The sequence below is a fragment of the Rutidosis leptorrhynchoides genome, chromosome 11 (genome assembly GCF_046630445.1).
Source record: "Rutidosis leptorrhynchoides isolate AG116_Rl617_1_P2 chromosome 11, CSIRO_AGI_Rlap_v1, whole genome shotgun sequence".
Lineage (NCBI taxonomy): Eukaryota > Viridiplantae > Streptophyta > Magnoliopsida > Asterales > Asteraceae > Rutidosis > Rutidosis leptorrhynchoides.
Window position 1 is genome coordinate 161,924,270 of NC_092343.1, and position 23,325 is coordinate 161,947,594.

The window sequence follows — 23,325 nt, forward strand, 5'->3', positions numbered from 1 at the left end:
GAGTATAGTAGAAGTAAATAGATTCTTCCGGCGGTAGATGAAAAAGAAGAATGACCGATATGAAAGTTAGAAGTATATCGAGAATCAGAACTGGATGGAGCATATTGATGAATACTTTAAAATATGAGTTGAGGGGGAAAGAATAGAAGGTGATGAAACATGACTAGGAACTTAGAAATCAACAGATTTAACTCACACAATGGCGGAATAAGTGAATCAAACCCTCTAGTGAATAGGTTAAGTTTTTTTTGATTAATTTAGTCAAACCACAACTAAATCAAGTGTGATTAGATCAACACCTAGAGCTATTATTCACCAACTGGGTGATTTGGACAGAGAGAATCGGAGGAGCTCACTAGATCTGAGTGTGTGTAACAAATGAGAGGCTTAACCTAAAATGAAGAACATAAGACTTTATATACCCCTGCTGTTGACTCACCTATACGATTCATTCATCACACGTACGAGTTAGCTTCATCAGTCGTACGGGTGATCACTCACTCGTGTCTTCTCATTTAGGTTGTAATTGTGACTTAGCTCAGCATCAACCGTGCGTATGAGCCTGTCAGCTGTACTAGTGAGGCTTCACTCGTACGTCTGACTAAGTCTAACATAGTTAAATATCTAAATCTCGTTCCTGCAGTTCCTGTAACCACATACCAACACGGATAGGATAATAACGAGCAATCATGGTGGCCTGTAAACTGTTGTACCTGCAATGGACGCGAGTAGATGTCTAGGAACTTGCATAAAATGCATCAACAGAAGGTGTGAGTTGTAAGGAAACGAATGAGGTGAATTTATAAGAAAATCTCCTACAGAACAATTAAAATGGATGATCGCATTTAAAGCGGATCCTAATTCCCTTGATTACCGGAGAGTCAAATCTTATTAAGAAGATTTTCTTCAAATCCCTTAAAATCTGGGAATCAATCATATCTACGTTAAATGATAAGATGAATCTACACTTACTCATTTCACTCTTCTATGTTAGCTTCATTCGTACTCTTCATATAAATGGATTGTTTATCCAAATTATTCGCTGATGATAAAACTCTAATTTTCAGCCCGTATGCATCATGAAAACATACTTATTATCATTCACGACCTTTCCACTCAAATTTCGGGACGAAATTTCTTTAACGGGTAGGTACTGTGACAACCCGGAAATTTCCAACCAAATTTAAACTTTAATCTTTATATGTTTCCGACACGATAAGCAATATTTGTTAAGTTAAATTGCAAGAATTTTAAACTATGTTCATACATTCATTCAACCTCGACCATGTTCCAACGATTCACGAACCATTAAACGAATATGATTATCTATGTATATGTGTATATATATTATAACTTGAAACGTAAACAAAATATTAGATTAAATACTTTATATGATTGTATCTGTTTCAAAATATTTATCAATGGAATTAGAAGATAAGATCAAATGATTGAATTATCAGATATATTGAATTATGATTACAAGTCTCTGTTGAAAGGCCCACGTTGATTTGAGAAATCTTTCCGTTTTAACAATATTCGGAAAATGGTAAAGTGATTTATAAATAAGAACAAATTGTCAATCATTAAGAACTAGACAAAGGATAGTGGAAGATTGAATCTCATAAAGACTCGATTGATCTATTTAGTTTCAAACGTACAAAAACGTTTTCAGTTTAAAAAGAACATTATTATTAAAACGTATATAACTTTTATAAATATCTAGAACCACTTTTGACAACTCATTACTTAACTAGTATGATAAAGATAACGATATTTATATTTTATTTTATTAAATATATATAACGATTTAAATTAATATTATATATATTTATACGCGTATTATACGTACATAGTTTTATACTTTTACTATACTTAAACTTTACCTTTACTTTATTTTTACTTTACTTTAACTTTAATAATTCATTTTAATAATTCATACTTTAATAATTCACTTTAATAATTCATACTTTAATAATTCACTTTAATAATTCATACTTTAATAATTCACTTTAATAATTCATACTTTAATAATTCACTTTAATAATTCAAAAATCTATTATAAATAGAATTCAATAGGTTTCATTATTTCATAGAAACTTGAAAATATTTTTCTCTAAACTCTCTCAATCGATTTACATATATATATTTACTCCGTATTATTTCAAGATATTATTAGTATACATAAAATATTACGACGGAGTGCTGTCCGAGTGATTTCGAAATTGTTTTTCGAGTAGGATAGGATTAAGGAAATTATGGGTTATAGCTATGGAGGTGATTGAGTATGGTTCATGGGTATGCTCGTGAGGTCAATATAGTGTTTATCATTTCCGTTGCGTCTACGTACCTTTCCTGCAACATTGAATCTCAATATTGATACGTGAGTACTCATAATTTAACTTTTACATACTAATAGTGTATCCCTGACTAGTGCTCGAGTATTTAGGATTATACATGCTTGTACTTTTGATATTTCCCTTAGACAGGTTAGGTTGAATATTGAATTAGTTACACTTGCGGTTGAGATAAGGTATAAGATATGCATGTCCTTGGAAAGCTAGCGAAAAATTAAGGACTTTTCCTTTAGATATCGAATGGTTTCGATGAACGGATTAGAAGTTATAATCAATTGAATTTTCTATATTTTTATTAAAAATGATTATTATTATCGTCGTTTTTATCGTCGTTCTAGTTTTATCTTATTATTATCATTATTATTATCTTTATCAATAAAATGGATTTATCATTAAAAATTGTTATTTTTTTATTACTATCGTTATTATTGTTAAAATTATAATTAGTATTATTATTATTATTATCCAATTATTATTATTATTATTATTATTATTATTATTATTATTATTATTATTATTATTATTATTAGTATTAGTATTATTATTATTATTATTATTATCATTATTAATATATATATCATTATTTAAAAATGGATATTGTCATTGTTATTATTATTATTACTATATTATCATTAAGATAATTATTAGTATTATCGTTAAAAATGTTATAGTAACTATCATTATTAATATTAGTGTAATTAAAACAAATATTTGTAACACCTAATTATTTTGATTACTATTATTATCATTATTATGAACACGATATAAAAGACGATTAAAAGCTATTAAACGAAACGATTAGGAAATAATGAGTAAGAGTATCATGATGAAATTAAAATATTATAAGATATTGATTTAGATAAAATTATCGTTCTTATTATTTTTATCATTACTATTATTATTAAAAATATCGTTAGTATTAAAACTATCATTTTAACAAAAATTATCATTTTAATAGAAATGTCATTGTTACTATAAAATATCATTATTATTATTATTTTAAATAGAATTATTATTTTAAAGATAATATTAAAAATTATCGTAAATATTAAAGTTATCATAATTAGAATTATCGTTTTATCATAATGTCATATTAGTAATTATAAATATTGATATTTTTATAATAATTATTATTATTACAAAATAATACAACTTTTACTTACTATCATTATAGATATTATTTTATCAAATAAATATGTGATACAAACATATTTTACTACGTGTAATAACTTACTTTAATAATACCTATCATATTATCTTTATGATATTAAATGAACCCTATAAATTTTATTACTTAATATATATAAAAGTATATTATATTATATAAATTTAATATAAAATTTTATTTATTAATAAATAAATTATATTATTTACTCTAATAAATCTTTTAAAAATATTTAAAAATATAAAACGACGATATTTAAACTATATATTAATCATGTATAGATTTTTGGAAATTATTTTGAGTCAAATTTACTTTTGTTGACTTTTGCATATTAGTCTCGAGCATTAGGATTGCGGTACACTATGACTTGGCCTAATTTGTTAGACAAATATTGACCAACACATAATTATATATAATTAATTTAGGTTCGTGAATCCGAGGCCAACCTTGCACTTGTTCAATGACGTTATATGTATTTTTACTACGAAATACAGTATGGTGAGTTTCATTTGCCTTTTTACCCTTTATATTTTTGGGACTGAGAATACATGCGCTTTTATAAATGTTTGACGAAATAGACACAAGTAATTGAAACTACATTCTATGGTTGAATTATCGAAATCGAATATGTCCCTTTTTATTAAAGTCTGGCAATCTAAGAATTAGGGAACAGACACCCTAATTGACGCGAATCCTAAAGATAGATCTATTGGGCCTAACAAACCCCATCCAAAGTACCGGATGCTTTAGTACTTCGAAATTTATATCATGTCCGAAGGAGGATCCCGGAATGATAGGGGATATTCTTATATGTATCTAGTTAATGTCGGTTACTAGGTGTTCACCATATGAATGATTATTTTTGTCTCTATGCATGGGACGTATATTTATGAGAACTGGAAATGAAATTCTTGTGGTCTATTAAAATGATGGAAATAAATGATTATGATAAACTAATGAACTCACCAACCTTTTGGTTGACACTTTAAAGCATGTTTATTCTCAGGTGTTAAAGAAATCTTCCGCTGTGCATTTGCTCATTTTAAAGATATTACTTGGAGTCTTTCATAGCATATTTCGAAGAACGTTGCATTCGAGTCATTGAGTTCATCAAAGATTATTATTAAATCAATTTATAGTTGGATAGTGGATATTATGAAATGGTATGCATGCCTGTCAATTTTCGATGTAAAGAAATTTTGTCTTTTAAAAACGAATGCAATGTTTGTAAAATGTATCATATAGAGGTCAAATACCTCGCAATGTAATCAACTATTGTGAATCGTTTATAATGTATATGAACGGGTCCTTTCAAAATACAATACCCCATCACACACGGGTATTTACCAATTATCTAATATCTTTCATACTTAATTTGACTGCCCTAACGGAGTCCAAATTAAATAAACGAATCTGTTCTGTGACCCTTGTCACAAACTTGTCTTAACCAAATAATAAAATAATATTACACATACAAATAAAATAAAGGCAAAAATAATCGCACAAATATGCCTAAGCGCACAATAGTCATCTTACTTCTAGGCCCGATCTGAGGATGTTACACGTAGTTATGTTTTCGATAAAAGTGTTGTTCGTAATAATGACAATGATAATAATGAAACCGACAATCAATAAAGAGAATGATAATAATAATAACTCAAACCTATTACAACTAAGTTTATGCATTATAGTATTCACCATAACTATCATAAATACCGAACTCAAGTGCGTCTTCAAAAATGCCAAATAAAACATACAACTCAATTTTTTCAGAAAGTATACATGTTTTCCCAACTAATGTATACCACTCTTCTTCAAAGCACATTGCTTTAGATTGAGCTATACCTTGTTTGTAATAATATATGTCCATTGAATCTGGATTTTCGGGTAAAATTTCCCGAAGAAATTCATTCAACTTGTGCATATTAAAGCCACGAACATTAACATTATCAAATGTAGTCTTCTTGCCTCCTGAGAATTTTGTCTCATCTTCAAAATCCCAGTCGTAGCATACGTCAATTGAAATGTACTTCGGTTCCATGTGTTAACATGTGTTTATGCAACTGTCATAATGCACTTTTATAACCATAACATAAATCGGCTATCATAATGCTGGTTTCAGTCTTACCATTCATTATTTTCAGCTTTTACTGTTCTTTGACAGTTTTTTCTGAAACCGGCTACCATAATGCTGGTTTCAGTCTTACCATTCATTGTTTCTCAGCTTTTACTGTTCTTTGACAGCTTTTTCTGAAACCGACTATCAGAATGCCGGTTTATCAATCCCTGCTAGTCTATATAAACACACATATACTTGGTATTTTTATTGTATCAGTCTTTTCATTCTCACATATCACTCTTTTTACTACACAACAATGGATCCTTGGATTGATGTTTAATACAAAGGTCGGTATGCTGCCGACATGTCGCGGTACACACTGGGGGGAAAAATCGTTCCCACCCATGAATGTTAGAACTATGCCTCTTTCTAAGTTGTTTGAGTGGATCAAGGAAAAATGTCCCATCAAACACTCGGACATGATGTATTATCATGTTGGCCATGAATAATTTGTGTTGCTAAATGAGGAATGGGATGAAATACGAACACGAGCGTTTACCAGACGTGAACCTATTGGCTTGCATCTGAAACCTATAGGTTTGAACCTATAAGTAATGTTTTAATGATAATGTTGTGTGTTTCGTTATAATTTACTTATGTAATTTTCTTTCTTTCAAAAAAATGTAACCGTGTTTATGTTGATCAATAAAAGTGTTGTTCACAAATAGTTATATTATTAGGAATAATACTGATAATATTAATAAAGACGTACTGATACGATACAATGTTTATTATCAAACACAAATTAATACATAATTTGAAACTTAATATCATAGCCATAATTTAAAAAACAGATAACACACAACAAACTAGGCGACTAGATGATTTCTTTCAGGAATACAATATTCACCCGATGTTGATATGCCAAGATGTCAGAATATCTTGGTAATCATCATCCCAAATGGTAACGGTGCATTTAAGCCTTCCCTTGCTTCTTGCATTCGATTAACCATGATGTATCCGACATCGAAAGATATACCATTCGTGATCCAGTAAATCCTAAGTGCTTCAATTTAAAACACATTGTTAGAGTAATCGTCCACCGCACAAATGGGATGACCAGTTATGTTGCTACGGATGATAGTACAGATTTTCAGTTTATTGGCTCTAAGAAAACCAAAAAACATCTTTTTTTATTTCTACACAAATGTTAAAACGGTTATCGTCAACACATGTGTTGACCACATCAAGTATATAAGTGTCAGCAACAACATGTGTGTCAAGAAGATCGCCATTAATTTGACTGGTAGGATGGTAAAATTGCAATCCTCCAGTTGGGAGTCCCAAAGCATTGTTGAAGGTATCCATATCCCATCAATATGGTATACCTTTCAACATAAACCTAACATTCTTGTCTTCTTCAGAAAAGGAAAAATGATGATAGAACTCACGTACACAATCAGTGTATACAGGGAAAATGTCAGTTATAATAGTTATAATACACAACACTGACAATTCTTCAAACTGTTCGTATGTGAGTTCATGATCTTCTATTGTTCTGTGGGATATTGGAATTTGATGACGACGATTCATAGTCTGAAAAAATGTGAAAACTTATAGTTTGAGATGCAATTTTACAATTTGACAACAACACTCAATACTACTGCCCGTTTAAATACAACTAAAAAAAATTAAAGTAGCATGCAAACCGGATTTTGAAAAATCGGTTTGTCAGTACAATGAGCCAAACCGGCATTTCAAATGCCGGTTTAGGTGTTTCTACGGGTCCACAGCAAAATCCTAATATCCGTGTACCAGTTTCGTATAAAAATATTCAAACCGGCATTTGAAATGCCGGTTTGGATTTTTCTAAGGGTCCACATCAAAAACCTAAATACCGTATACCAGTTTCGTATGAAAACACCCAAACCAGTAATTGAAAAGCCGATTTGGTGTCCAAACTGACAAAGCGGCAAATCAAAGCTCGGTTTTCCTATTTTTATATATATAAAAAAAATTTAAAAACTATTTCTGTAAAACCTATAAATATATTACTATTTTGAAAAAAATTCGCCGGTGAGGTGCTCTTGCATTGGTTGATAGTGCTGGTCGCGGGTTCTGTTTAGTGGTTGCATCTCAGTCGGGTTAAATCTATGGGTTTTGGTCTTCACTTGTGACTTGTGATAGTTTGGTTTGTGGCCTTATGATGTGGTGTTTTTGTTCTTCACACATTTCCTTAAGTCATCATGTTCATCCGGTGGCCTTACCCATTGTACTGCTACCTTTTCGATCTCATGCTACTTACTTATTGGTTTTCGTCTTGCGGTTTTCAGGTATCTAGTTAGTGTTGAGTTAAGGTTTTTCAAGCGTGTTAGGCATCAACTTAATTTATATCATGTTCCGACAGTGGCAAATGTTTTTCGATCGGGTTCCCTCAGATATTGTTTAGCTGGTGTTATTTTGGACTGTGGTTGTGTTCCATATGTAATTGTTGTATAGTTTGGGAGACTCCCTGTCCGTGTTTTCATAAGAGGTTTGGGGTGGATTAGTCGTGTTCTCGGATCTTCTATGTTTATGGACAATGATTTGGGGAAGACATGAAATGGAGGTTTCGTTTGGAGTGCTTCATGTGGGTGTATGCTCAATTGTGTGATGTTGTTGTGGTTCTTATTGGTTTGTTGAATGTTGTATTGGTTCACACAGGTTTGTTCAATGATGTTTTGGTTCATTTGGTAATTGTAATAGGGTTGTTGATTGTAGTCACATAGATCGTTGGATCTGTTCTAATCAGATGCATATGGTTGCAACACATTTACATCTTCCTAACATATTTTAATTTAGTTTTTTTTTTTTTTTTTTTTTTTTTTTTTTGGCAAAAATCAAGCTCCTAAAAAGAGTAGGCAAAATTTCTAAAATAGTCCTTTTGGTTTGTTCAAAATTGCTAGTTTCGCCCCTATGATTTTTTTTACTAAATTAGTCTCTCTGGTATGCAAATTTTGCTTAATATAGTCCTTTGCATTGTTACTCATTAAAAAATTCCGTTAAACTTATCTACAAGTGCCACACACATGAGGGTATTTTAGTCAGTTACATTTCATCTTCTTCTTTAGCACATCTGTTCCACCTAGTTATTATGTACCTTCATGTTTAAGTTTTAATTCCCCACTTTATTTTGGATCTCGCGTGACAAAATCATGAATTGTTAACTGGGTTTTTGATAAATAGATTGGATAATGGTTTTATTTTATACGAGTATATTTTATTAGAAAATTACATTACGTTCTTTTTATTAATGAAAATGGTGAGGATGGTTTTATTTTAATTTAAGTTGAAGGTAAATGAAAATATTGGGAGAGAAGATGGAAAGAAAAGAGAAGTGAGTAAAATGTCTAAAATACTCTCACGTGCTTAGGATGATTCAACTGACTCAATGGGAGTTTTTAATAGTAGTCAGTTTAAGGGACTATATAAGCAAGATCTGCATAACACTTGGACCTTGTTAATAAAAAAAAAACACATGGACTAAACAAACATTTTGAACAGATTACAGGAACTATTTTTGTAATTGTTCGTAGTTATTAGTTGACTTGGGTCGTTGATATATGGAAAGTAAATATAGATCTGGATCTGATACAAAACATATGGTTTTTGCAGCTCATTTCACAAATCACTCATAACATATTAATTAATTTCACTAAAATGGTTATTCTTACAGATGATTTAGAACAATCTTCTTCATCAAGTAATAATCATGATAAGAAGTATGATATTTTTTTGAGCTTTCGAGATTCTGATACTCGTCTTAGCTTCACCAATCACCTCCACCAAGCCCTTGAGGGTGCTAATCTCAAAACCTTTGTGGACAAAGATGTGATTCCAACCGGGCGTTACTTGAAACCGGAATTGGAGAATGCAATCAAATCATCCACGGCTTCTGTTATCGTGTTGTCTAAGAATTATGCCTCTTCGACACGGTGTCTTGATGAACTTGTATTGATTCTTGACAGAAATAAGAATTTCAAACAAATTGTTATCCCCATTTTCTATTATGTCGAGCCCACCGATGTCAGGAAGCAAATTAATAGCTTTGGAGATGCGATGGCTGCACATAGACAGGAGATGGAAACAGAGACAGATGGGGATAAAAAAAGAGTATTAGCAGAGAAGATAGAAATATGGAAGAAAGCACTTACACAAGTTTCTAATTTAGCTGGCTTCCATGTAAAGGGCAGGTAAACTACTTTCTATCCTTACAAAATAAATATAAATACTGGTATTATTTAGTGTTACGGCAGAAGTTAGAGATTTACATATCTTTGATATACAATCCAAGTTTAAAATACTATTGATGGTGATGACTCTTCGGATCATCTTTGTGTGCTGGAATATCAGGATTTTTGGTTTTAGCTGTCTCTATATAGTTAATCATTACAATTACAATATTCTTTATAGGGGTAAATATGAGTACAAATTATTTGATATTCAATCCAAGTTTGTATGATCTGATTTTAATTATTTAAATATTCAAATAGATGGATGTTGGATGCTGGGTGTTCATTAATTGGTTTCAGCCACAAAACCAACTAATGATTTCGGTGAAATGGGTTTGGCTACTTTGATTTTGGTTTCACCCAAAAATGTTAACGGTTTTCGGTTTGGAGTTGGGTTAACATTTGGTTTAACGTGAAAAAACTGAAAACTGTGATTTAATTATATTATATGTATTATATTTTTGTTTGATGTGTTCTTGTTTGAACCCGATGTATTTGTGATTGATTTCATTTTAACAATTGACTTTGGTTATCAGTTATGAACTTTATTAGAATTCATAGTAAAGATGTATGTCAATTTAACGAGCTCATTAGAAACCTTTTAATCTGTGAGTTTTAATTTGGTTTAACCAAAATTTGGTCCAAGTAAACGGATTTCCTATTTGGTTGGATCGGTTTGGTTTTGTCAAAGTTAGTTCAGTTTTTGGTTATTAAAAAAATACGGAGTACTAGTGAAAACTAAATTAATCAAACCAAATAAACTACTTAAACCGTAAATTTATCGAACGAACACCCCTATCTCGATGCTCGATGTGTAATAATGAACTTACCACCCAAAATTAATATATTAATATAATACACTATATGAAAATCTTCGTATATTTTTTTCTTTTATATATAAAAGGAAAGTAATAGTTATGTTATCAATTGTTAATAGATTAAATCTTCACCATTCAAATAGCTCATAGCTATAGATTTCAACCATTAATAATAATAATAATTTGTTTAAATACAAACCCATAATTCTGAACCACCACCGCCACCCACCACCGCCGTTAGAATAATTACTAATTATAATTATTAATTCCGCGAAATTGCAAATGTACACTAGTTATATATTAAAAGATTATAAATAACCACTGATTCATTACTACCATTTAATACTCTGCTAAATGTATGACTATCTAATTAAAGGTTCTCTATGGAAATTTAATTTTCAGGCCGGAGATTGAGTTCATCAAAGAAATTGTTGAGGACCTTTCCAAAAGAATACGTGTACCCGTAAGGACTACTTTACCGCTACTTATCGGGAAGAAGGATGATATTAAATTCATCACTACATGGTTGAAAGACGGATCCTCAAATACCGTCGACATACTTAGTATTTATGGTATGGGTGGGATTGGGAAGACAACCTTAGCCAAATATGTTTATGACTTATATTGTCGCGAGTTCGACAGTAGCTGCTTTATTGAAGATATTAGTAGGAAGTGGGATGGAAAAAATAAGGGATCGCTTGATTTACAAAAACAAGTCCATGAGGTGTCAATAGCTTCTTATAAAGTGTTAATAGTTATTGATGATATTGATAGTGTAGATCAGTTGGATGCTTTACTGGGAAACAAAGGTTTTCATCAAGGAAGCAAAATCATTATAACGACTAAGGACATGTCATTGACAGAGAGGTGTGAACTATTGAAAAAGAAAGTTGAAAAAAGACATGCAAAATACCCACTTGAAGGCTTACCCGAAAACGCATCAGTAAAGCTTTTATGCCATCATACTTTCGGCCGCGAAGAATTTAAAGATGGTTATGAAGAGGTTGCAATGGATATTTTGAAGTATTGTGATGGACATCCACTGGCTCTTCAAGTTTTGGGCAGGAATCTATATAATCGAGATCTTTTTTATTGGAAAGACTGCATAAAAGAACTAAAAAGGGCACCTGAGGGACCCATTCCCCGTGTAAATCGTATCTTGAAAATGAGCTTTTACTCTCTGCCATCCGAGAATGATAAGGAACTGTTTAAGCATGTTGCTTGTTTTTTCGTTGGAATAGATAGAGACTTTACTGAAACAGTATTAGAAGCATGTGATATAGAAACTGAATCTGGGATAAAAAATCTCATTGACCGATGTCTTCTTAGTGTCGACGAGAATAACACCTTAATAATGCATTCACTGCTTCAAGAGATGGGAAGATATTTAGACGAAGAACCTGGGAAGCGTAGTCGATTATGGTGTCATGAGGAGTCATTTGAAGTGCTAAAAAAAAGAATGGTAAGACCGTGCACACTTGCTAGTAATTATGCATATTTAAAGTACTTTTTGTATCTAATTTATGCATATAATGTGATTTTTGTATTTCTTTCTTATTAGGGTAGTGGGAATCTTCTAGGTCTCATCCTTGACACTAGAATGCTAGAGAAAAGGAAGTTAGGTAAATCACATGGATCACTTGAGCTGGAAACAGATGGTTTAAGTAAGATGGATAATTTAATGCTACTACAACTCAACTTTGTTCATCTCAGAGGGTCTTATAAGGATTTTCCAGACAAATTAAGATGGTTGTGCTTGCATGGCTTCCCTTTAAAGTCTATACCGTCAGACTTACCTATGAAGAATCTGGTTGCTCTCGACATGTCATATAGCAAAATTGAATCATTTGGCATGTTTTATAGTGACCTACAACAACTTGGTAGTAGACAAAATGTAAGATACCAGAAGCATCTACTTCAGTTTTTGTTATTCTTTCATTTTGGGTTATTGCAATATACTAACTAGTTTAACTCATCTTCGTTTCCACAGATGATCACATCATCCTCAAAGAATGATAAGCTGCTCGGATCTTTGAAAATTCTTGATTTGAGTTACTGCTATCAGCTTTGTACTCTCGGTGGCTTCTATGAACTCCCTTCACTTGAAAGGTTAATAGTTATACAATGCATAAGTTTGCAGGAGATATCTGATTCAATTGAATGGTGTGATGAACTTGTTTTTATTGACATGAGTTATTGCCAAAATGTTGAAAAGCTCTTAAGACCCTTAAGAAAGTTACATAACGTCAAAAGACTATTGCTAGATGGTTGTATTTCTGGGGAATCTCAAATCAAGGAGATGGATATTGACTCGTTGGGTAGGTTTAATGTTAAAAACATGGACATTAATTCACAAACCTCTTCCATAGGATCATCTTCTTTGTCAACTCATGATTACAGATATGATGTATATCTGTGTAGTGGTTCTGATACTCGTTTTAGTTTCACGGATCAGCTCCATAAAGCCCTTATTAATGAAAATTTAGACACATTTTTGGGTAATTCAGAGATTCATACAGGAGAAGCAGAGAGTGCAATAAAAGCATCTAGGATATCGGTTATTGTGTTATCCAGGGATTATCCGTCACAGACATGGCAACTTGAGGAATTGGTATTAATCCTTGAGCAGCATCGAAGGTTCGGCCAATTTGTTATCCCCATCTTCTATCATGTCGAGCGAAATGATGTCAGCAAACAACTAAATAGCTTTGGAGATGCAATGGCAAACCATGAACAAATGATGGAGGCAGAAACAGATGAGGATGAAAGAAGGATATGGGCTCAAAGAATCGAGTTATGGAAGAAAGAACTTGCAATAGTTGCTGGATTAAAAGGGAAGGAAGCAAATGACAGGTGATAAAACACTCATTCCTAGTTCTAAAACTTATGCTCATTTATATGTTATTGAAATTATAGTGATCAAGCGTAATCGGATGAATAGATAGTCTGAGTTCAAATTTGAGCTTACAGCCTTACTGGTCAGTTGGATTGATCAAATGATTATGTGAACCAAGGTTTGACTAACTTAATCAAATACGGATTAATATTATTTAAACTGTTGCATTGTCAAATAGAAATGTTCTAATATTAACATTGAATTGGGTCACTCTCGAGTTATAATTACGTTTGACTCACTCCCATGTATGTGGACTTGGTTCTTTTAGTTCTTGGGGAGAGTAGGGATGGGAATAGATTTTAATATATTCAATACCAATGCCTTGTACATGTATTTTTATATTTTGACCTTAGTTATCGAAAATATATAATTAGTGTCATTATTTTGATTGATTTCTAGTATTGTTAAGTGTTAACTCCGTTAATTATTTGGTGTTAGTTGTAAGACAAAGCAAGTCCTAGATCATTACGCTCCTTGTCCTAAACGTAACGAAGACTAACGAAACTCTAACAAGAAAGATCCTCTTGGTCTCCTCCTTTGTGACAAACAATATGGAAAGGCCATTACTACATTAGCCAATCAGATTGCTTCATTGGGATTCCATGGAACCGATAGAATCACACAATTCCAATACATACACGCACACACACATTATGTATTGTTTTGATATTACACTCTAAGCCGAATTAATACAGATCTCGAACACACACCACACACAAAAAATTACAACAATCCTCAAACCCTAAGAATTCTCTCAACCCTAGCAACAATCCCTTCACCCTCATCACAACTTTTGAGCCGCCTCCAACACCACCACATTGCCGTCACAAACCACCACCGTACAGCTTCACGGTTTTTATTTCTTGTTTTAGATTAGTTAAAAAAGTTCAAGATAGCTCTGTGAATGATTTGGATTGGCAATCATTTATATAAAAGAACTTATGCAACAACTCTTGTTCTTCATTATCATTTTTCATCCCTTGTTTACACATTGTCATTTGTTTTAGTAGTTCAAACGATCTAGTACGAGTATTAAGTTAGTTCAATAAGCATGACTATTTGACAATAACAACAGAATATGATGTAAATGTTTTGGATCTCTCGATCACTTAGGTTTTAGATTTGGGTTTGTTTAGATTTCATGTTGGTGATTTGTTTAACTCATTAAAGCCAGTTGTGTCAGGTTAGAGACAGTCATAGTTCACGAAGTTATTTCGGACATCAAACGTCAATTAGGTGTAGACTCAAGGATACCTTCACCAGACTTTATTGGGCAGGGCTATAACGTTCGCTTCATCAGTTCATGGTTGATAGACAAATCTACTCATACCACTGAGATTCTTACGATTGAAGGTATGGACGGGATCGGGAAGACATCATTGGCCAGACATATCTATGACATGCATTCTCGTTTATTCCAGAGAAGTATCTTTATTGAGGACATAAACAGGAAATGGCAAGAACTACAGAAAAAATTTTGTTCTGACATTTCAAAAATAACTTCAATTCAAGAGGATGATATTTCTTTATACTCGTCTACCATTGAGAAAGCATTCGCCTCCAAAAAGTTTTTTCTAGTCCTTGATGATGTACATAGCCCGGATCAGTTGGATGCATTACTTGGACACGAAGGTTTTCACCCAGGAAGCAAAATAATCATAACAACCACGAATTTATCATTAACAGAGAGATGTGCACTGTTCAAGCAAAATCATACAAAGTGGTTACTAAATGGCTTGAACGAGACCTCATCACTACAGCTTTTAAGGTTTCATGCATTCAATATTTTGCCCGAGGAAGGTTATAAACTAATAAAACCGGGTCATAAATTGGTCTCTGAAAAGCTTGCAAAGCTTTGTAAAGGACATCCGTTGGCTCTTAAAGTTGTAGGCAGGTGTCTACGAGACCGAGATGTAACTAAATGGGAGGAATACATAGAAAAGCTAGAAGAAGAAGAAACCGATTTCGTTATACAAAAGGCCTTGCGAATCAGCTTTGACTCTTTGCCATCACAAAACGATAAGGAATTGTTTAAGCATATTGCTTGTTTTTTCGTTGGTATGGATAAAGATTATACTGAAACAATAATGAAGGCTTGTGGGATCCGCATAGTACTTGGGATCAAGAATCTTATTGATAGGCACCTTCTCACATCTGGACAAAATCAGTTTATGATGCATCAATTGGTTCAAGAGATGGGGAGAGATGTAGTACGTCAAGAATCACCTAACAAGCCATGGGAGCGTAGTCGGTTATGGTCCGATGAAGAGTCATTCATGGTATTGAAACAGGAAAAAGTAAGAGAACATTTATACTGTACATATGCATTTTCTAGATATATTCAGTTTCTTATATACATATTTAAAGTTATGAGGTTTTCTTGTTTGGGTTATTGGGAGGGCGAGTATTTTTATCCGTGACCGTTTCTGAACCTATGACTTCTTGCAAAGATCTCAACCCCACCTCCAGCTTTTAGTGATGATTGTATACATTTTTAACTGTTTTGGTATTTTTTTAGGGCAAGGAAAATACTTTAGGCCTCAACCTTGACATAAGAAAGCTTGAGAAAAAGAAGTTAAATTATGGATCACTTGAGCTGGAAACAGATGAATTTAGTAAGATGGAAAATTTAATGCTGCTACAACTAAATTATGTGCGTCCTCTTAATGGGTCTTATGAGAATTTTACAGAAGAATTAAGATGGTTGTGTATGCACGGATTCCCTTTAGAGTCTATACCTTTAGACCTACCGATGAAGAATCTGGTTGCTCTTGACATGTCATATAGCAATATCACATCTTTTGACATGCATTACAGTAATTTGCAACGACCAACCAATAGAAAAAGAGTAAGAAGTTTTAAGCATCCACTTGAACCGTCTTATTTTTTTCATATTGTGTTGATTCAGTTCACTAAAATTGAGTTTATTTCCATTGCAGCAGTCTTTTGTGTCATTCTCAAAGGAAAAAACTTTACTTGGATCACTAAAGATCCTTAATTTAAGTTTCAGTTATCGGCTTTGTAGTCTCGGCGACTTTTCTCGAATCCCTAAACTTGAGAGGTTAATACTCACAAGTTGCACAAGCTTGGTTGAGATTTCTGACACAATTGATAAGTGTAATGAACTTGTCCTTGTTGATCTGACTTACTGTTACAAGCTTAAGAAGCTTCCAGGATCCATAGGAATGTCAAAGAAGATTGAGACATTATTGCTAGATGGCTGCAATTTTGATGAATCTTGAATCCGGGTAAGGATTATGGTTTCACTGAAATAGTCATGTTTTTTTTTTTTTTTTTTTTTTTTGGCTAAAATAACGATAATATATAACCAAGTCTTATCATCAATTGATGAAAAAGACAAACAAAAGTACAATCGATCCAAATGCAAACCTAGGCTAGGAAGCAGAAAACGTTCGCTAAAACTAAATAAAGAGCCTAAACTAACTAAACCCGAGCCTTGAGTAACCGTAACATTAAAACGCACACGTGCACAATCAAACAACCACAACGCATACAATATCCAAATCTGACAAAAAACTACTAACATAGAACAAACCAAAAACCGCTCAAAAAACTGCCCGTCAACTGTTTTACCTTTACTTTTACCTTTCCGAGTCTTTATGATCGGCTTAACAACCACATCATCCACCTTCAAACAATTAAATAGTCAATACTAACAACATCAACACAAACTTTATACATGCAAAATCATGGTCCCACACCTAAGGCCATACACACCCAAAATCAGCCCTTATATCCTTACCTGAATATAAAACCGCACACATATGCACAACGAAATGTTTTTCATCAACAACAACAACAATAAAACTCAATCCCACAAAAGTGGGGTATGAGGGAGGTAAGATGTAGACAATCATTCCCCTATCCTAGAATAAAGAAAAGTCATTTCTCTACCCAGAGTGAAAACACCCTAAGATTAGACAAAGTCCTCTCTCTCGATGTTCTATGGATACAGAGATTGCTTCCGAATGGACCTCCGGCCAATAAGTAGGTTTAAAAAAACATAAAAAAATGTGAGACGCCTGAAGTTCAATTTAGGCTCTAAGCGACAGTCAGGTCGCCAATAAATTGACACTTGTTGACTCGATTAATAGAGCCATAAATATGAATTTAGCCTTGCATCAGATGCATGAAAATGACAACATCAAAGCGTACATCTTAAAACTTTTACAAATCTAATGTCGTGTTTGGTTCCTGAATTGTTTTTTAATATGTCTGAATATCAAGGAGTTTCTATAACACTTGTAGTTGGGAATCTTACAGAAATGGAAAGATTTTGACGTTTCAAATGTAGTGAATTAATCAAAAGATTTTCTTGTTTCAATTGTAGTGGATTAATCAAAAGATTGTCACGTTTGAATTATAATGAGCTTCCATAATTTCTCATAACCATAATGGGTCATGATTTTTGAACTCTTGTCAGGAAGTGGGCCGAATTGTAGTCGAAATTAAGATATCTCATTCCCAATATCGCACTTTGGATTTGTTGAAAAACAAATAAAAAATACAATATATGCTCTATCAGGTAGTTACTTCTTTTGACTTGAAACGTTTCTAATATTGTAGATAAAGGTTGTGGACTGCTATTTACGACATGGATGAAGTTGGTGAATAGATGGATATTGTAAATATGTGGTTAGGAGTTGGCTGAATTAAGTTTTTTGTGTTCTCAGATGTTTCAGAGTTCATTATCATGTTGTTATCAGCAATTGTAAAGGTTTACATGATTCATTGATCCAATAATTTGTTCCGGAAAACTGAATATACTGGGCTACAGGGTTGATTAATGTTTGAGCTTTGTACCGGTGGAGGTTGGGCTTGTGAATATTCTATAAAATTTGTGATGGAATTTGCTTATATTCATTAGAGTATGACATACGAAGTAATAACTTTCTAAGTGAGTGAGATTGGTGAACCAGTTATATGATCAACTGATTTAATAATTAAAAAAAATCTTTTGCTTTAAAATCAAAAATTTTAATATTGTTATTATTATGTCAAGGATTTCTGACTTACCGGTGTCAATGAGTTTGGCTTACGGGTGTCAAAAGAACTCGTCAACCTTTGTAACTAATTAGTTGTGGAGCCCTCGTTTCGCGTCGGGGGCTCCGTTTTGAATGCGAGTTTAAAAAAAAGTCTTAAATCTATTTTGTAAAAAAGAATTTTTTTCGACATCTAATATCGAAGGGTTGTTACTTTTGTGAAAGTTGCTTCTTTTATCGTTCATTTTTTTTTAAAGTTAGTTGATCTATTTTGTTAAAAAAAATATTTTTCGACATCTTTTGGTAGCATTGAAGGGTTGTTCCTTTTATGAAAGTTGCATCTTTTATCGTTGAGGAAGTAAAGAAGGGAAAAAAAAAGAAAAAAAAAGTTAGTTGATTTTTTTGTAAAAAACAATTTTTTGACATCTTTTGGTAACATTGAAGGTTTTGTTCTTTTACGAAGGTTGCTTCTTTTATCGTTTGAGAAAAAAAAAAAGAAGAAGGTGAAATTACGAAAATACCCCTGGTTACTATTGGTGAATAGTGCTACCGTGTTTTGTCTATTAGATATATAGATAATAAGTGAACAAAAGGGTGTGTGTTTACTCTTTCAAAAAAAAAATATTATTAATAGTATGTTACTAGCAATTATAAATAATTTTTTAGTAGATTTCGCTTTTTATTCAAGGTCAAATGTACCGAAAGCTTAATGTAAGTTGCTAAAAGTACCGGTAAACGTAATCTTACTTTTCTCAGATGCCAAAAAAAGTAATGAGTTTTTTTCCACTTTTACCCCATAAAGATTAGGGAGATGATTCTCACACACTGTTTTTTGATCCTCACACACCCTTTTACCCTATTATTAGGGAGGAGTTCAAGTAAATTGGTGTGTAAGGATCAAAAAACAGTGTGTGAGAATCATCCCCCGAAAGATTACAATGTGAAAAAACAATAAACTTATATGCAACTCTAAAGATTATATTCTATCCGTCTCATATTAAGTGTCCATTATTGACTTTTAAAGTCTTTTTTTGTCAACTTTGACCATAAATATTTTTATTTGTGTTATATAATATTTGATAAAAATTATATGGAATGAAAACACATTTAAAACTCAATTCATTCATATAATTTTCATCAAATATTATATAGCACAAATAAAATACGGTCAAATTTGACAAATAAAGACTTTGAAAAGTCAACAGTGGGCACTTAAGATGAGACGGGAGGAGTATTTAAGATTTTTTGAATACACATTATAACCTCACCCAACTATGTGGAAAATAATTTCTTGATAAACATATATATCTGTAGCATCTAATTAATCTCTATAATGATGATGTCATAAATAAGGATTATTTAAGTTAAAAAAAAATCAAAAATAAAGAAAAAATTCTAAACCCCAACGATGATGTCATTAAAACAATTAATTGTATTTAACAAAAATATTAACATGTTAATTGCATAAAATATGAATCATTATGTACAACCTTATAATAAAATATCTCATGACCATATGTATAATATTTGAAGCATCATGTACAATCTTATGATAAAACACCCCATGATCATATGTACCAACTTGAAAACAAATTGTACAATGTTTTACAAAACAACTCATTAACACATGTACAAACTTTAAAGCATATTGTACAACCCTCATATGATAATTATAATATATAAAAAATTCAAGAGACATTTGTTATTATTAATAATTATTATTAAAAATATTAATACTCAATTTTTTGTAACATCCCAAAACTTTTGTCCCAGACACGAAGTTATCTTGGGCGTACGATGGACTTAATAGGATATTATTCGTGTTGTGACGTGAAGTCACGAAGGTGTGTATGCATGTCGAGTTTATGGAAACATTCAAGAATATATATACGTATACATATATAGGTGTATCGTGTATGTACGACTAATGTATGAAGGGTTTGAGACGTGTTCGCGTGTTGGAGTTCAAGTACGCGAAAAATGGAAGAAAATACACCCAGGGTCGCGGCGCGACAGTGGGAGCCGCGACGCGGCATTTAACCAGTTTCAAGATCAGAAGGCACGCAAGACAACCCCCAGACCATGTAGATTGTCGCGGCGCGAGGAAGGAGGGTCGCGGCGCGACAGTGCTGTGTAACTGATTCCGAATTTTGTAATTTTAAGAGGTATCGAGGGCATTTTGGTCATTTTGCGTGTGTGCCAGGTTTGGGATCTTAAATCCCATCCACTCATCTCATTTTTTTTATTTCTTTTTCCTTTTCTTCTCCATTTTTCTCTCAAAACTTCAAAATCCCATTTGATTCAAAGTGAGATTTGGAAAGGAAGAAGCGGGATTCGATCGAAAGCGTAAGAGGCAACTTTGTTCTCCTCGTTCTTAGCTACAAGGTGATACTAGCAGTAAGCTCTAACTCCGAAATTCATTTTTGTGTTCATTATTCAAATTTAGGGCTTTTGATTGTATGTTCATAAATGGAACCCCACTAGTTGTTAATGGAAGATAATAACTAGGATTCGGGTTTAAAAGTGTTGAAGGCGGGTTTTGGTTTGATAAACTAATTAACCGAGTTTAATGCTTACAAATGAGTGTAATCACTAGTGTTTAGTGATTATTGAAGCAATGGAAGCCATTTGTGTACATTTGGTTGACTAATCTTGAATAGAGTCAAAATTAGGGTTTGTTGGTAATTTCGGTTCGATTGTTGATTGAGTAAGTTTATAAACTTAAAATGAGTTAAGTTAAAGTATAAACTTGAGTTAATGGCGTTTTAAAGTCAAAACTAGCAAATGGTGAGATGTTGACTTTTTAAGGGTCAAATGGGTTTTGGGCGAATATGTGAGCTAGGTTGTGTTTTATGGCTAAATATGGTGCCTTTGGGTATCCCGGGGACGCGGGAACTAGTCTCGTTAGTTTCGGACCTTCGTGTAGCGTTAAAGTGCAAAAGGGTGTGATTTTCACTTGTTGTTCATTTGGGCGGGTCGAGAGTCCAAATGAGTTTGTATTGATGTTTATGTGATAAATGGAATAGGTACGTTCCATTGGCGAGTTGTGGGATTGGATTGCACTTCATCGAGGCGTTTAAGGTGAGTGTAAATTTACTATGCACATGTGTATGTGTAAAATGGGTGCGTGTGTGTAGACTGACCCTTGCTTGGGTTTACTCTATGTTGGTGTGGGTGAATAGACTCCTCTTGTGCTTCGGGTCCATGTGATACGCTTATGCGTTTTGGGTTTACCCTTGGTGTGGTGAGTTGGCTAGCGTTTTGGATAACCCTTTTTGGCGATGGATTGCTAGCATTTGTTGTTGAGGAAATGAATCTCGATTAGTGCGGATTCATGATGACTCGGGTAGTTCGGTCATCTTGGTGATGAGGTGGTGAATTTCGGGTTGTGTGAATTCACTAAGGCTCGGGTAGTTCGGCCAACCTCGGTTGTTGAAGTGGTGAAGGAAGTGAATCTCGGGTAGTGCGAATTCACTAAGGTCCGGGTAGTTCGGCCAACCTTCATGTGGTTTGGGTTAAGGGGTTAACCTTACTGTTGTTGTTGATTATATTTATTGTATATGCGTATATACTTATTGTTGTGTTGTAGCTAATCTTGTGGCGTTAGCTTGGTGATTACGTAGCGTGTAGCTACTTTGTGTATGTGCTCTTTTGTAGTTTGTTTACCATGCGGAGATGGTATGTGGTTATTTTGTTGCTTGGTGATGCGTAGCCATTCTATGCATATGTATGTGTAACAACCCGACTTTTCCGTTAAATTATTTTAACGCCCGTCTTTTTTTTAGGATAATATCTTTCGTTAACTAGATTCGTACCTTCCGTTAACTAACATTCTTAATATTTTCGTTATTGGATTTATAACATCTCCCGTTTACTCTCGCGTATTTAAAATAATCCGTTCGGTTAATTCCCGCACCCGCTTTAAACTTGAGGGACTAAAGTTGCCAAGGGGTCAAACTAGTGACTAGGTCAACTAGTCAAACCCCATCCTCTTCCATTCATTCATCCTCCACCTCCCAACTCTTTTTCTCTCTAGTTACCAAAACCCCATTTTCACCCAACTCATTAAATCATCATCTAATTCGGATATAGGGAGCTAGCATCAAATCTAATTGTACTTTTGGAATCCTCTCTTCATCCTCTACGTTTTGATACTAACTTCATCTCTTTTGGGTAACTTTCTAAAAACTCTAGATTCCATGTTCTTGATGTTTTTGACTTATAAAAGTGTTAGTTAGTGTCTATGGCTCGAGTCTAACATGAATATGTGATTTATTCGCTCGATTCTGTTTATTTTGCATAAACTAGCATGAACTTGAAATGGGTTCGTTTAATCCTTGATTTTGGTTGATTAAATGTTAGAGTTCATGTATTAAATGTGTTACTAGCATCATTAGCTTCGTTTTGGTATGTAGGTTGATTTAGAAAGACCTCACTAACATGATTATTGATTTCGTGATTTTTGGTTAGGGTTTGATAGACTTAAAAATGAACTTTTGGTGCATTGAATGCTACGAGACATCATTTGTAAGTATTTAGTTGTATTGTATGTTTAATTACCTTCGTAACGGCGTATCGTATGTATAAATTGGATGCCCGAATCATCAATTGCATTTTTGAACTTGAAACCTTGAATGATGAACATTCAATGATCTTTCGACGAGGATTTAATTGTCGTAAATGTTAGATTTGATTGATGATATGTGCTTAGTTGTATTCCTCGTTAAAATACCTTTCCAACGATGTATGGTATGCGTTT

At 33.0% G+C, this 23,325-nt stretch overlaps 2 protein-coding genes across 3 annotated transcripts; both read left to right on the forward strand.

Annotated features, from left to right (window-relative positions):
- Positions 1-8,175: 8,175 nt before the first annotated feature.
- On the forward strand, positions 8,176-12,260 carry LOC139875154 (TMV resistance protein N-like). The gene is made up of 5 exons (XM_071862512.1): positions 8,176-8,310; positions 8,463-8,504; positions 9,233-9,810; positions 11,070-12,129; positions 12,234-12,260. Exons 1-5 carry the CDS (start codon positions 8,176-8,178, stop codon positions 12,258-12,260), a joined length of 1,842 nt encoding a protein of 613 aa, XP_071718613.1.
- On the forward strand, positions 12,235-18,461 carry LOC139876826 (disease resistance protein RPV1-like). 2 transcript variants are annotated; one of them, XM_071864199.1, is made up of 6 exons: positions 12,235-12,561; positions 12,658-13,520; positions 14,747-15,860; positions 16,082-16,411; positions 16,503-16,811; positions 18,151-18,461. In XM_071864199.1, the coding sequence occupies exons 1-5, from the start codon at positions 12,268-12,270 to the stop codon at positions 16,803-16,805; spliced, it is 2,904 nt and encodes a 967-aa protein (XP_071720300.1). In that variant the 5' UTR covers positions 12,235-12,267; the 3' UTR covers positions 16,806-16,811; positions 18,151-18,461. The 2 variants fall into 2 exon arrangements, with proteins under 2 accessions (XP_071720300.1, XP_071720301.1); XM_071864200.1 differs by having other exon boundaries at positions 16,506-16,811.
- The last annotated feature ends 4,864 nt before the right edge of the window (positions 18,462-23,325 follow it).

Bases quoted from the DNA above. Each gene is read 5' to 3' on its own strand.
- LOC139875154 (XM_071862512.1), top strand. From the start codon at position 8,176: ATGAAATGGAGGTTTCGTTTGGAGTGCTTCATGTGGGTGTATGCTCAA. The intron at 8,311-8,462 runs GTAATTGTAATA...GCAAAAATCAAG, and splicing joins ATGATGTTTTGGTTCATTTG to CTCCTAAAAAGAGTAGGCAA. The intron at 8,505-9,232 runs GTTTGTTCAAAA...TGGTTTTTGCAG, and splicing joins TTTCTAAAATAGTCCTTTTG to CTCATTTCACAAATCACTCA.
- LOC139876826 (XM_071864199.1), top strand. From the start codon at position 12,268: ATGCTAGAGAAAAGGAAGTTAGGTAAATCACATGGATCACTTGAGCTG. The intron at 15,861-16,081 runs GTAAGAGAACAT...GTATTTTTTTAG, and splicing joins TGGTATTGAAACAGGAAAAA to GGCAAGGAAAATACTTTAGG. The intron at 16,412-16,502 runs GTAAGAAGTTTT...TTTCCATTGCAG, and splicing joins GACCAACCAATAGAAAAAGA to CAGTCTTTTGTGTCATTCTC.